This window comes from Pseudophryne corroboree, chromosome 3 (genome assembly GCF_028390025.1).
Source record: "Pseudophryne corroboree isolate aPseCor3 chromosome 3, aPseCor3.hap2, whole genome shotgun sequence".
Taxonomy (NCBI): domain Eukaryota; kingdom Metazoa; phylum Chordata; class Amphibia; order Anura; family Myobatrachidae; genus Pseudophryne; species Pseudophryne corroboree.
Genome location: NC_086446.1, coordinates 426,824,526 through 426,839,508, shown reverse-complemented (window position 1 = coordinate 426,839,508; position 14,983 = coordinate 426,824,526). Strand labels below are relative to the sequence as shown.

Here is a 14,983-nt window from a genome sequence, read left to right as displayed (position 1 = left end):
CACAAACGCCCTCTTCCTGTCAGTCTCCTTGTAATCGGCTGTGCGAATGGATTCTTTGTACAATCCATCGCCCCCAGCAACGATCCGCTTTGTAGCCGTACGACGCACCTGCGCATTGCGGTGCATACGCATGCGCAGTTCTGACCTGATCGTAGCGCAGCGAAAAATCCTAGTGTGCGATCAGGTCTGAGTGACCCCCTTAGTGACCCCAGTATCCCTTATGGATGACAGAGAAAAAGTTATAACAGATATGTTAGTCCATCTGCAATTGACGGATCAGATATGAATTAAAGGCATAGACTAAGAGCATCACCTTATCAGCTGATATCCTACCTAGGAGACCTCCATCCAGGTTTTCCCTGCTCCTAACAATCTGCCTTCTTTGCTATGGCCTTGTAGAGGTGTAGGAAAGCAGGGTATACAATGCAACAGTAACAGAACCACTGTATACATAAGAAAGGCCTCAGCCGGCGACTAGATTACTCCAGCCCAGTGCTCTGGGTGTCTGCAAGTTGCATTTATATAACCCTGAATCCGGCCTGCTAATTACAGGAATAACACTATACATATGTTCAGACTTAGGGGTTTATTTACTGAGTGTTGTGTTCTAAAACCCGGCACTTATGATCATGTTTATGCCCATAATTTAAAAGGACAATGATTTTACTGTGACATGGCAGTTAGGAACTGATTGGCTGGTACTTTATCTCCATCCAAGGCTTAGTAAATAGACCCCTTAGTAAATAAACCCCCAAGTTTGGTGGACATCTCTCCAGTGTATGCATATCCTGTATATATACTGATTCAACCAGTCCATGTTTACTATACATGGCTTAGTATGCATGTGCACTGTTGAGATTTGCCGTCATTAAGTGATTCGATTTTAAATAGTAGAATACGCTGGTTTCAAACCAGTGCAGTGTATTAGTAAATGTGTTGATATGTCGCAGCATTGAGGGACTCCTAGATCCTGATAAATGGGGCCACACTGGTGACTACAATATAGAGCCCATTCTGAAGAACTGTATATCCATATAATGATAGGAAAGTAATTTCTGATGGCAATTGCACAATGCAGAGCCTATTCTGGTGGTTAGCATATACATTAAAATGTTTGCAGCTAGAAAAGTGCAATACTCCCAGCTGCTCGCCTGCTCTCGCAGTAACAGGCAGAAGTGAAGGGTAAATGCTATTCCCATCACATGAGAGCGATTACGATAAAAAAATGTCAATCAGCGCTTAAATTCTCTTTTGTGACAGCGGCACTTCAGGCTAATGTGTTAAAACTGACCTTGATTTTTAAATATTCTCAAAATTATTGAGAATGTTGCTTTTATTTTATTTTATGACTATACTGTATGTTATTATTAGTATGCAATGATAAATGAGCCATAGGGCAAGGTTGGAACACCATTGGGTTACTGGTTTAGCTTGAATTCAAGAATGCATGGGGCAAATGCTGTTGTTAGGGCTTAGATCTAAAATATAATAAACATAAAGAAAAACAACTAACAAAACCCCCCACAAATAGATTGTACCTGTATCAGATGCTATCTGGAGTCTAGTGATACAGGGTAATTGCAGTGGAATGATGTGAGATGGCCAATACAGGTTGAGTATCCCTTATCCAAAATGCTTGGGACCAGAAGTATTTTGGATATCAGATTTTTCCATATTTTGGAATAATTGTATACCATAATGAGATATCATGGTGATGGGACCGAAGTCTAAGCACAAAATGTATTTATGTTTCATATACACCTTATACACACAGCCTGAAGATCATTTAATACAATATTTTTAATAACTTTGTGTATTAAGCAAAGTTTGTGTACATTGAGACATCAGAAAACAAAGGTTTCACTATCTCAGTCTGACTCAAATAAATCGGTATTTTGGAATATTTGGATATGGGATACTCAACCTGTATTTTTAAAATGTTATGGGAGTGCTGTTCTTGCAATATGTAGCTGTAGGACAGCTGGCTATACGGTGCAGCAGCTGTGGTGTCAGTGTTATAGCTCCATGTCTGTGGAGGCCAGAGTTCAGCACTATAAAATATGGAGTAGTTCATGGTAGGTGGACATTGGACATCAATGAAATTAGGCTGCAGCCTGAGGCATCACATTTAATTGAGAAGCCTCGTTTGTTTTATTTTTCCTTTTCACTTTATTATCAACCACCAGGTATGACAGACAGAGGTTTATAAAGTATACATTGAATTTAGGGTATTAAGTCAAAATGCCTGCAGCAGTGTCACCTATAAATATAACCCTGTATTTGATGAACACAAACAATAGCATTGTTAGATTTCAGAATTTCCATAGTTTTTCAAGACAATTTCGTATTTCCACAAGGCCTGTGTAATGATTAATAAGTGGGCACATATTGGTTAATAATGGTTCATACGCACAAGGGGGTCCTCAATATAATGGCCAGCTGTTGTCTATATCCCCTGGTGTTGCAGCAATTACTGTATGCACTCAGCATTTCATATGTAGAACAGGCAGACAGGGCATGCTGGAATATTTAGTTCTACAAAAGCTGAAATAGTGAAAGAATTCTTCAGTAAAACTAATGTAACATCATAGGCAAGATTTTACCACCAAGGTTAGTATTCAATTTATTGGCTGCTCTATCTGGGGATAAATGTGAAAAGACTGACAAGCACAATAAGGAAAGAGTCACATGTCACACTGACTTTGTTTTTATTGGCTATAGAGCTGTGATCATGGTGCAGGGAAGAGGAGGGACTGGGGGAGAGCACAGCATTGCAGTGGGTCAGGCCTCCCCCTGTACCATATTAACTCTTTCACACACAAAGCTCAACCTATCCCCTAACTAGCAGGGACATCTTCTGGTTCCACAGCCGGCAGCGAGTGGGTTAATTGTGCACAAAGTCCTACTGGCCGGGTCCAAAGATCTGTATGCAGACATTATTAGAAAACCTTACTTTACTTCCATTCCCCATATTGCTAGCTGTGCAGGGCAGGAATTCGGAATACCAGAGAGACTAAACGAAAACAGGGTTGATTGACATCCTATTATTAGAACAGACTCAACTGCTGTAATTCTACCTAAAGCAGAGTAAAGTCTTGACTGCAGATTATTAGGACATGATCAGACAGCACTAAGTATCTATATCAGAGATTTCCTGGATGAAAGTCATCAGAGAAGGATGAGTTCATGATAAATTGTTAACCCTTTTGTTGCTGGAGTCCTCTGTAGCGCGTTAAGGGATTACGTTCAGAGGACACGTTAGTAATTCAAATCACAAATTCCTTAGTAGAGCAGATAAAATGGACCCTGCAGATGCCACATGCATTCACGCATTGCTAGGCATGCTTCTCAGAAGAGGAGCTTTGGGGTGATGCAGAAGAAGGAAGTGTCTTATTGTTCTCTTCACTCTTAAGAGACGTCATTCTGCTCACTGAAAGGATAACAAGTCTTTCTCTCTCTTTCAGGGAATGATGTCAGAATGATTTCAGATGTCCCTTGCCGGTTTAAGGTTTTGCAGCTGGCGTGTGGTGTAGGATCAGGGAAGGGAGAGGCAGTCCTTATTTTATGAGACAGAGACAGGGAGATGTATGGGAGGATTTGCATCCAAAATCCAAGGTCAAGATTGCTAGAGGATGACAAAAAGAAGTATTAATATGTATATATATATATACATATATATATATACATATATATTTATATATCCTTTTTATACAGATTCAGAACTAGACTTTCTCGTTAATAGGCATGATCTCACCTGTTCTTTCTCTCCAGGTTCCTCAGGAGAAGGCTCTGTCTCACAGTACACCACTGCCTTGGTGACCAGCATATCTGGGTGTTGCAACTTTGCTTCCTTTATAGCCATGGCTAGAGCCTACAGTGCAAGAAAACAGGCAAACATTAGGTCAGTAGCAGTCATGACATAATTGCTACTGGAGGTCTGGAGTGTAAAGCTGTGTGCCCTGCTCTCCACTAACGTCTGGTAATCTCCCGTTTACTATTATTAGTTTTTATTAGGCATCATGAAGTGTACTCAGCGCTGTACACGAGGTAGACATAAATATAGGTACAGCAAACAGCATAAATGCAAAGGACAACAGTAAACAATCGCATGATTACAAAGCATGAATAAAAACATTTCAATAAAACAATAGACGGGGCTAAATGGAATAATCTGCGAGCTGCCGGAAGTGCAGGACTTTGCGCGAGTCTGCCGGTATCTTTAAAGCAGCAATCGTTACAAGACAAAACCAGGTTGAATTTTGCCTTGTAAATATGGGCTAACATGCACAAAGTCCCACAGCTCTGGCTGCTCGCAGGCTATTACATTTAGCTCTGGGAATGAGAAGTACAGGGGAAGGGATACACATGGATTGTCAACAGTAATGCTGTCAACAACATTTTGTAGACCGAAGAGGGCCGACACAGTTGTTATGCTACTTGAGGTATTTCTAACATGTGTAACAAACGTGTTTAAAGTTATAATGCCAACACAGTTAAAATGCTTTAAATAATATTACAACCATGTCAACAATCTCCCGTCGACATAATGATGAGGTCAAGATAAGGGGGGAAGGAAACTCACTGTAGCTAGAATCAGCAAGCAGTGGTAAATGGTACAGTAGCTGGAAAGCTCTCACTGATCCTGTACCCACTGTATGTGCAAGAGCACTGAGCATGTCTAGCCTGTCACTATCACCCCCCATCACTCCTTGTCTGCCCTATCCTTAACTCTGCCCCCTGCTCCCACCTCTATCCTTCTCCCCTAGTCTCCTACATTTCCTCCTCTCCCCTCCTTTGTCTCCCATCCACTCCACTGCCTCACTTCCACTCCTCCCCTGACACCCCACTTTCATTCACCTCTACCCTACCTTGGGCCCAATCGTCCACCACTCTGCCCTGCTCCCTCCCTCCCCCCACCTACCTCACCTCATACCCCTCTGTACCACACTATACTCCCTCCATGCTCAACTGCTGCAGAGTCCCTTCCTAGTCCAGCAGACAGCACCCTCACTACACCCTCTGTATCTCTGTCTTCTAAAGCCATCTCACCTCATTGCTACAGCAACCCTGATAATCTCATTCACATCACTCCCTCAGACTCTATCCCTCTCTCCTGTGCCCTCTGGAATGCCAGATATGTCTGTAATACCCCTTTCACACTGCCCTTGCCGGATCCCACCCGGGAATTGGAAACGGGTCCTTCCCGGGTGGGATCTGGCATTGGACGCTGCTGCTGGCTTCCCTGACCTGGCAATATGCCAGGCGAGTTGCCATAGCGGCGGGGGGCGGGGCCGGCAGCGGAGGTGGAGGCGGAGCTTGGAGATGAGATTATCTCCGCGCCGCCTCTCTCTGTTGTAGTGAATGGGTACCGGGTCGTATCGACCCGGGAGCCCGTTTACGCTGCCATTGACCCGGTATTCAACCCGGGAATAAAACTGCTTTATTCCTGAGTTGAATTGCCGGGTCAGGCGACCCGGGATTTCGGCTATGCCCCTTTCACACCGCACGCTGACCCGTGTCGAGCCGGCAATATGCCAGGTCGATACTGGGTTATTTGTGCAGTGTGAAAGGGGTATTATGAACTGGTCCCCATCCATGACCTTTTCATCTCAAATTCCTTGCATCTCCTAGCCATCACTGAAACTTGGATTACCCCCCTCTGACACAGTTTCTCCCGCAGCTCTCTCTGCAGGGGGTCTCACATCCCCCCCCCCCCCCCCCCTCGACCTGGGGGTCGCCACGGTGGTGGTGTTGGGCTCCTACTACCCTCAAGCTACTCATACCACCAGAACCATCCCTTACATTCTCTAAATTTGAGGTCCATGCCATACGCCTCTTCCAACCTTTTCATCTTCGAGTAGCTGTAATTTACCGCCCCTCTGGCATGCCCTCCAAATTCATTTACAACTTTGCTTCCTGGCTTCCTCACTTCCTCTCTTCTGACATTCCCTCCATTATCCTAGGTGATTTCAACATCTTTATCGATAACCCCACAAAATCATCTGCCTCTAAACTCCTTAACTTCACCTCTTCTCTTGGTCTCTCCCAGTGGACCTCCTCCCCCTCCCATGTGAGTGGAAGCTCACTGGATCTGGTTTTCACTCACCGCTGTGATCTTTCTGATTTCTCTAACTCCCTGTTCCCCCTCTCTGACCATCACCTGTTCACTTTTAACCTATCTCTATCTGCTTCTCCATCTTTACCACCTAAGACTACCATCACTAAGTGTAACATTGAGGCTATTGACACCACTTCCCTATCTTCCCTGTTTGACTCACTGCTCTCTCCTATTCTCTCTCTTTCCTGCCCTAAACAAGCTACTTCCCTTTACAATGCATCCCTTACCTCTGATCTTGACTCTGTCGCCCCACCAACCACTATTCACCCTCGCAGATCGACAGCTCAACACAGGCAAACCAAATGCACCAGATATCTGCAAAAATGCTCACGTACTGCTGAGCGACAATGGAGGAAATCACGCAATAAGGCCGACTTCCTCCACTACAAATTTATGCTCTCATCCTACTTTGCTGCCCTTACCCTCTCTGAACAATCTTACTTCAAATACCTCATCTCCTCCCAATCCTCAAACCCCAGGCGCCTCTTTGCCACTGTCAACTCGCTCCTCTGCCCACCCCCACCTCAACTCCCCTCTACACTTTCTGCTCTTGACTTTGCCACCTACTTCACATCCAAAATTGACTCCATTCGTCAGGACGTAACATCCCACCAGAACCTGAGCAACCCCCCATCTCCATTTCTCAAACCCCCCTCTCCTTCCCTCCTACCAACTGACATCTTTCTTCCCTGTATCTGGAGAGGAAGTCATGGTCCTCATCCGGCCCTCACTCCCCTCCACCTCCCCACTCGACCCTATTCCCTCCCGCCTTCTCCGCTTCCTCTCTTCTTCTGCCTGTTCCCATCTTGCCCAGCTATTCACTCTCTCACTCTCATCAGGCACTGTCCCTTCTGCCTTCAAGCATGCACTTGTCTCCCCTATTCTTAAAAAACCTACCCTTGATCCAACCAATCTTTCCAACTACCGACCCATCTCTCTTCTCCCTTTTGTCTACAACCGCCTGTCTTTCTTTCTTCCCACTCACTGCTTGACCCTTTCCAGTCTGGTTTCCATCCTCAGCACTCCACTGAAACTGCCCTCACAAAAGTCTACAATGACCTCCTTGCTGCTAAATCCAGGGACCACTACTCTCTGCTTATTCTCCTTGATCTCTCTGCTGCTTTTGACACTGGAGACCACCCTCTCCTCCTGCAAATCCTTTACTCCCTTGGATTGCGTGTTACCTCTCTCCTGGCTGTCCTCCTACCTTTCTGACTGTTCCTTCTCTGTCTCCTCTCATGACTTCACCTCCTCCCCACTTCCTCTATCAGTAGGAGTCCCCCAAGGTTCTGTTCTTGGGCCTCTCCTTTTCTCTCTCTACACATCCTCATTAGGTGAGCTCATTAGCTCTTTTGACTTAAAATATCATCTCTACGCTGACGATACTCAAATCTACCTTTCCTCCCCTGACCTCTCCCCTGCTCTCCTCACTCGTATCTCCAACTGTCTCTCTCCTGTCTCCTCCTGGATGTCCCAGCGCTTTCTTAAACTTAATATGTCTAAGACTGAGCTGATCATCTTCCCTCCCTCCCGCATAACCTCACCTCCCACAATTTCATTATCCATTGATGGTACAACTATCTCCTCTAGCCCCCAAGTGCGATTTCTTTTTTTTTCTTTTTTTTTAATTCAATCATTTTTATTGGTTTTTCACTTTACAGTTAAACAATACAACAAAACTACTAAACATACAGTGTTCCATATAAGGGAATGCGCAGATTCCCATCCAAAAAGTTTCAATCACAGCGTGTAAGATGTGCAGGCTCCACTCATGCATATACATTTATAAATCAGGAGAAGTGACATATAAGGAGATACCTTAGTCAGCTATAATAATCATATATATCTCAAAAACTAATCAACCACCTCTATTCGTACAACACATAACCTCCAACCCGGGCAAGTGGGTGGCCGGCCGCGGCCCCATGGGCGATACTCGAGAGGGAAAACGACGCCATCAGTACAGACCCACCCACACACCTCCACACAATCCCCATGGTACATGGCCCATCCCTCCATCCCATCAACATATTGGTCACATTGTGGCAAGTAATCAGTCACTATGGTTTGTTGAATTAGGAGAGCTGAGCCATCTGCCCCATAGGTTGTGATACTTTTTCCTTGCTTTTCTAGCCATGTATACATATTTTTCGTGAGCAGCTGTTTCATTAACAAGCGAAACCCATGACTGTACTGTGGGAGCATCCTTAGCCAACCATAATCTAGCGACACACACCTTGGCTAAAGCACACAGATTAATCAGATATCATCTGCTAGGAGCATCCAGGGTCTCTTCCTCCAAAGCCGACAACACACATACCACCGGAGTACACACATCCAATGGAATACCAGTCGACACCATAATACTAATAACACCAGACCAAAACACTGCCATCCTGGGGCAAAGCCAAACAATGTGCCAAAAATCAGCATCCAGACTGCCACATTTAGGACATCTGGTAGTATGAGTACCGCCCATGCGGGCCAATCTCACTGGTGTCATGTACACTCTATGTATAATAAACAATTGGATTTGCTGATATCTAGTGGTGGTGGTAGATAACCGTGGGGAGCAAAGAGCATTCTCCCATACCTCGTCAGAAATTGTTCCCAGGTCCGATTCCCATTTATTTCTAAGAGAGGATAATGGGTCAGAGTAGTGAGACCGGAGCATATTTGTATAAATACTGGATACCAAATGCCCGTTACCCAGATTCTGTAAGAGCAACTTGACTGGGGAGGCCAGAATCTTCGGAGGGGTATTAGAAAACTGTACATTAATCGCATGTCTCAGTTGCAAATAACGATAAAAATAAGAGGAGGGTAAATTATAGTCCTGTTGGAGCTGCTGGAAAGATTTCAATATATCGCCATTATACAATTGCCCCAGGGATGTAACCCCCCACCTACCCCACACCGCCCTAGTATGCAGCGAGGCCAGTTCTGGGAGACCAAGGACATTATCTAACGGAGTGTCTGGGTCTATACCCTGGCCCAGCAATATATTATGTACCCGCTTCCACACAAGAGTGGCCTGCCTTATTATAGGGACCTCAGACAATTTAGCGTTCCCACAGAGTAACAACTGCAACGGCGTGCCATCAGGATACTCCTGCAGAAACATTTGTGAGTGTAAGGTGAGTCTGTCGGAGTCAGACATCCACTCCCAAATATGCGCCAACTGCGATGCATAATAGTAGAATTTAAAGACAGGGAGGGCCAGTCCTCCTGACAGTCTTGGTCTAGACAGGGTGTCAATCTTCAACCGTGCTCTTCTGCTAGCCCAAATCAAGGAAGATAGTAGGCTGTCAATTTGCCTGAATATTTTTAAGCCAATATATATAGGTGATTGCTGAAGTACATAGAGGAGCTTAGGGAGGTACACCATTTTCACTAAGTTGACCCTACCAGTAATAGTCAGAGGCAAAGCCCCCCAAACTTTAATTTTGGAGCGGAGAAAAACAATCTGCGGCGTAATATTAAGAGAAACATAAGTACAAGGGTCATTCGATACCCAAATACCCAGATACTTAAAGGAGTCTACCCACTTAAGCGGGATATGGATCAATGGGACTACCGGGATTGGACCCTTAAGTGGAGTGATGTTGGATTTATCCCAATTAATTTTGAGCCCAGAGAATTGTCCATGGGTGTTGATCATATCCAGAATTACTGGCATAGAGGAGACATAATCCTGAACAAATAGCAGGAGATCATCAGCATATAATGCTATTCTATCTTCTCTTGCGCCCACCTTAATACCCATAATATCGGGACTAGCTCTAATCAAACATGCCAATGGTTCAATAGCGATGGCGAACAATGTGGGGGAGAGCGGGCAACCCTGTCTCGTTCCCCTGGACAAGGGGAAGGAATGTGATACGTATCCATTCACCGAGACCCTGGCCATGGGCAGAGAATAAAGCAATCTAACATATTTGATAAAATTGGGACCCATGCCAAATCTACTCATGGTTTCCCACAAGAAGGCCCACTCCACCGAATCAAAGGCCTTTGCGGCATCTAAGGAGGCTACAACAGAAGAGCAGGCCTCCCCATGAGAAACCTGAAAATGGGTGAACAAGCGCCTTAAATTAACAGCAGTGGACTTACCAGGCATAAAGCCTGTTTGGTCCGGGTGAATGATTTGGGTTATAACCCGATTGAGTCTAGAAGCCAGGACCTTGGCCAGGATTTTAATATCCGTGGGTAGCAGAGAGATAGGTCGATATGACTCAACCCTCTTGGGGTCCTTATCTGGCTTGGGAATCACTATAATCAATGCCTCCGCCATAGAAGGGGGAAGCCTATTTTGCTCAAATATAGTATTAAATAGAGTAAGCAACTGAGGGGCGAAAAATCTAACGTGCTTCTTATACAGCTCCGACGGGATACCATCAAGGCCAGAGGCCTTGCCATCTGGAGATGCGGTGATCGCAGCCTCTACCTCCTCCAACGACAGAGGAGCGTCAAGAAGGGCTCTATCCTCACTGGAGATACAGGGCAACTGGATTCGATCCAAGTAATTACACAATTCTATGGGGGAACATGTTAGTGTGGAGCTATATAACGCTTGATAATATGATACAAATTCCGTGACAATTTGGGGGGTGCGGTCTAATACCGTCCCGGCCGAGTTCACAACCTCCAGTACCGTATGAGAGGAACGGTCCCCCTTTGCAAGATTAGCCAAATAAGAGCCCGGTCTATCCCCTGTAGCGTATTGAACATGCGAGGAGAATAGAAGCCTGTGCTGGGTTTTCCCCCATAGATACTCCTTCCATTCTTTCTGAGCATGGAGCCAGTCTAATTTAGAGTTGTCCAAGCCATCCTGTATGTATATCATCTCAGAAGCAGTAACCCGAGCCTCCAGCTCAGCCTCATGTTTCTTAAAGGAGGATTTAAGACTACCCACTCTTTTGATCAAAGTCCCTCTCATGAAAGCTTTAAAGGTATCCCACAATAAGGAGATGTCGGTAGTGTCCGCATGTGAATTAAAAAATTCTAGCCAGTTAGCTTCCAATTCGGATCCCGCACCCATATGCGTGAGCCAGAAGGGGTTAAATTTCCATACTGCTTGGCCCCTCTGAGAGCTTAAGTCAATATGTACCGATACAGGGGAGTGGTCCGAAATACCCCTAGTCTCATATTTAACACCATGTATCATAGGCAGGAGCTCCCGAGTGAGGAGAGCCAAGTCTATCCTAGAGAAGGAAGTGTGGGAATGTGAGAAACATGAGTATTGCCTCAGGTCAGGATATTTCAATCTCCAGGGATCGACCAAGCCCAGCTCAGAGACAGTATCTGCAAATGGAGACCGCTTCGGCTGGGGGTTGGAGGGTGCCATGGATAACCTATCCAGTTCATGGTTTAAGACATTGTTAAAGTCCCCCTACATATGACAGCCACCCCCGGGGACGCAGCCATGAAGGTAGACACCTTTTTAAGAACGTCAGGCGAGTAAGGTGGGGGCACATACACAGCTAGCAACAGTAAAGGAACGGAGTTGATTTTACATTTTAGAAACACATATCTCCCCCACTGATCTGTTTGTACACCATCAAGCAAGAAAGGAACAGACTTTCTAATCAGAATCGACACTCCCCGGGATGCCGAGGTATGCGTGGAATGGAAAGCCCACCCCACCCACGGCTTTTTAAGGGACAGAAGTCTAGTGCTTACCAAGTGGGTCTCCATTAAACAGATTACATCTGATGCATATTGTTTGATCTGCCTAAGTACCAAGGAACGCTTGATTTTGTCATTGATCCCCCTCACATTCCAGGACAGTAACCTGACCAGAGCCATAACAGAGCATTTTTAACGATGAAGCAGATGACCCGCGACCAGCCACCCCCAGCACATATCCACTCACCCATACCCGTGTGCAGCTGCAAAGGAAGCACATCTGAAACAAACACACTGCATATCAGAGAATAAAAACAAAACAATACTTTCGTAACATAACCCCCACCCCCACCCCGTATACCACTAAAAACTTGCAGCATACCTGATTCCCTAACAAACAACTCTCCCAAAAAGCGAACACTAACAACTAAGGCAAGAAATACCCTTACACATTTTATAAAGTCAAATAAAACAAAAGAGAGACCCAAAAAGGGGGGCCAAGAATTCAATGACCTTGCGGCAGGAGTAACCTCCAGCTAAACTCATGTCCCCCCTAGGGCCGTCAGAACAGCCCCATCTAAAGAACCACTTAGAACCATACTTCGGGACAGGGATATACCCAGGCAGGCCTGAGAGTAATCTATAGAGCTGAACAGGATGCTAGTTCAGGGCAATATGAGGCAGATATAAGGGCATAAGTAAGCACCGTAACATATTAGTGAAAGTAGAATAACAGTTTTAAAGATATCCCAGCATTTACCCCTACACAATGAGCACACATCCCTCCCAGAAATCCAATGCTTGGGTTCAGTCAGCGGCCATCGCCCGCCGTGCCGGAAAGTCTCTGTCCAGCCACACCGAAGCCTCACGAGGAGTCAAGAAGAATTTAGTTTCTCCATCCGAAACCACCCGCAGTTTAGACGGAAAGAGCATGGCATAGGGGATGTTCAGGTCACGCAGCCTGCGTTTCACAGGGACGAACTGAGCTCTATCTTTTTGCACGTCAATTGCGAAATCCGGAAAAACTGAAATCGGAGAACCGTTCCACTTGAGGGGGCCCCTAGTGCGGGCCAATTTCAGAATCACATCCCTATCCCGGTAATGAAGCAGCTTGGCAATGAACGTACGGGGGGGTGCCCCTGGAGGTAAAGGACGCATCGGAACTCTGTGAGCGCGTTCCACCGCAAAATGTGGGGTGAATTCCTCCGCTCCAAACACGTCCAACAGCCACTTCTCAAGAAATTTTTCAGGGGCGGCACCCTCCTCTTTCTCAGGGAGGCCGACGAAGCGCACGTTGTTCCGCCTCAATCTCCCCTCCATATCGATCATCTTTTTGTTTACCTCCAACATCTGCGACTCCAGGGCAGAAGTACGTCTGCCGATTGGCGTAATCGTGTCTTCCAACGTGGATACGCGCGTCTCAACTTCACCGACTCTCTCTCGCACCCGCTGAAGGTCTTGATGAATAATGGATAAGTCCGCTTGGACCTGACCGATCCTATCGGCCAAGCGGACTTCGCTGGCTGTGACCGCATCCAGCACCTTTTGCAATGCCGCATCCGTAGCCTCCGCAGAAGAGGAGCCAGCCGACGGAGAGGGCGGCGATGAGGCGACTGTAACTCCCCCCCCTGTTGGGACCGTGTCGGAGGGTTTCTAGCAAATTTCTCTAACTTCGCCGCAGCCGCGGCAGATTGATGTGGTTTAACCATTGCAGCCAAGCCGGTAATAGAGAGCCAGAAATTATAGTATATCAGAACTGTCCAGGTGCTACGTGTGTAACTGTGAAGTATATCAGAACTGCCCAGCTGCCGCCTATGGACACATAGTATATCAAAACTGTCCAGTGGATGTGTATGGAGAGGGCAGTATAGCAAATCTGTCCAGGGACAGCCTGTCTAAATGCTGCCCGGAAGCATCTGCTTGAGGGCCAACAGGATAATGTATAAATTTTTATTTATTCCCCCCCCCCCCCACACTGTGTCCAGTATATATCAATAAACCATAGGGGCAGCCCAGCCAAGGAGTCACTATTAGTTTATATATAGTCAGTGCAGGGAGATCTGTAGACACAGATGCTCCCACACGTCTCCCTCCAAGGCCAGCTCCGTCCTCCCAGCAGTGTGACCCAGCAGTGTAAGTGCCTCTCCGGAGGCAGACAGGGGAGTAGAGCAGAAGCCGCAGTGGTGATCAAGTGCGATTTCTTGGCGTAATCCTTGACTCCTCACTCTCCTTCAAACCACACATTCAGTACCTCTCAAAAACCTGCCATTTCCATCTCAAAAACATCTCCAGGATCAGACCCTTTCTCACCCAGGATGCTACTAAGACCCTCATCCACTCACTGGTCATCTCCAGATTGGACTACTGCAATCTCCTCTGATCTGGCCTCCCTCAAAAATGCCTCTCTCCACTTCAATCTATCCTCAATGCTGCTGCCCGTCTCATCTTCCTCACCAAAAGCACTACATCCACATCCCCTCTCTTGCAGGACCTTCACTGGCTGCCCTTCCCATTCAGAATCCAATTCAAGCTTCTCACACTCACCTACAAAGCCCTCACCCACTCTTCTCCCTCTTACATCTCTGACCTTATCTCTCTTTACATTCCCACTGTTATGTTTTCTGTACTTGGGACGAAGTTTAGCAGTTACCCCTAAGAAGCCCTGACTCCGTTATCCCACCCGCGTGGTTAGTCTACGCCTGCAAGACTATGTTTTCTTGGGCCCACGGCAGCCGCGTTTGAAGGGCGGATTAAGTCTGCCCAACTCCGATGCCCCCCGGTCTTAATTGGAGACAAGGCGTAAACTGAGATGGGGCGAGAACAAGGGGACCTCTAACTAAATAAAACACAGAGCTAGGGGCTACTATAGAACTAAAACAAAACGTATGTGCGGCACGGCCGCCAATGGAAAAAGAGAACAAAGGTAATTCTGTCCACACCCTACACGGCACCGTCGTGTACCGGGGAGGACAGCTAGGGCGGAAAACCTCCGCAAAAGCACCATCAACAAGTATAACGAAAATACTACGGCCTAGGCCGCAAAACACGGCAAAAGCCGCTACTCACAACACCGGAGGGAACAACCGCAGGTGCACAAGAACCCCGAGATCACAGACACAGGTTTCTACCGACTGGAGGGCTGGAAGGACTCCAAAGACAGGCTTCCGAACACCAGGACACAGGACCACTGGAACCAGGTAGACCAGATCACAGAACACCGAACAGGGAATTCTCCAG

General features: G+C 46.4%; 1 protein-coding gene across 7 annotated transcripts in view; it reads right to left on the bottom strand.

The window, feature by feature from the left end:
- Positions 1 to 2,122: 2,122 nt before the first annotated feature.
- The window catches only part of EPB41L1 (erythrocyte membrane protein band 4.1 like 1), a 233,597-nt gene continuing 220,736 nt past the window's right edge, over positions 2,123 to 14,983 (bottom strand). For all 7 annotated transcript variants that reach the window (XM_063960309.1, XM_063960307.1, XM_063960311.1 and 4 more), the window contains 2 exons: positions 3,755 to 3,871; positions 2,123 to 3,625 (listed from right to left, as the gene is read on the bottom strand). In XM_063960309.1, the coding sequence (XP_063816379.1) occupies positions 3,617 to 3,625; positions 3,755 to 3,871 (126 nt within the window). In that variant the 3' untranslated portion in view covers positions 2,123 to 3,616. The remainder of the gene's footprint in view (positions 3,626 to 3,754; positions 3,872 to 14,983) is intronic.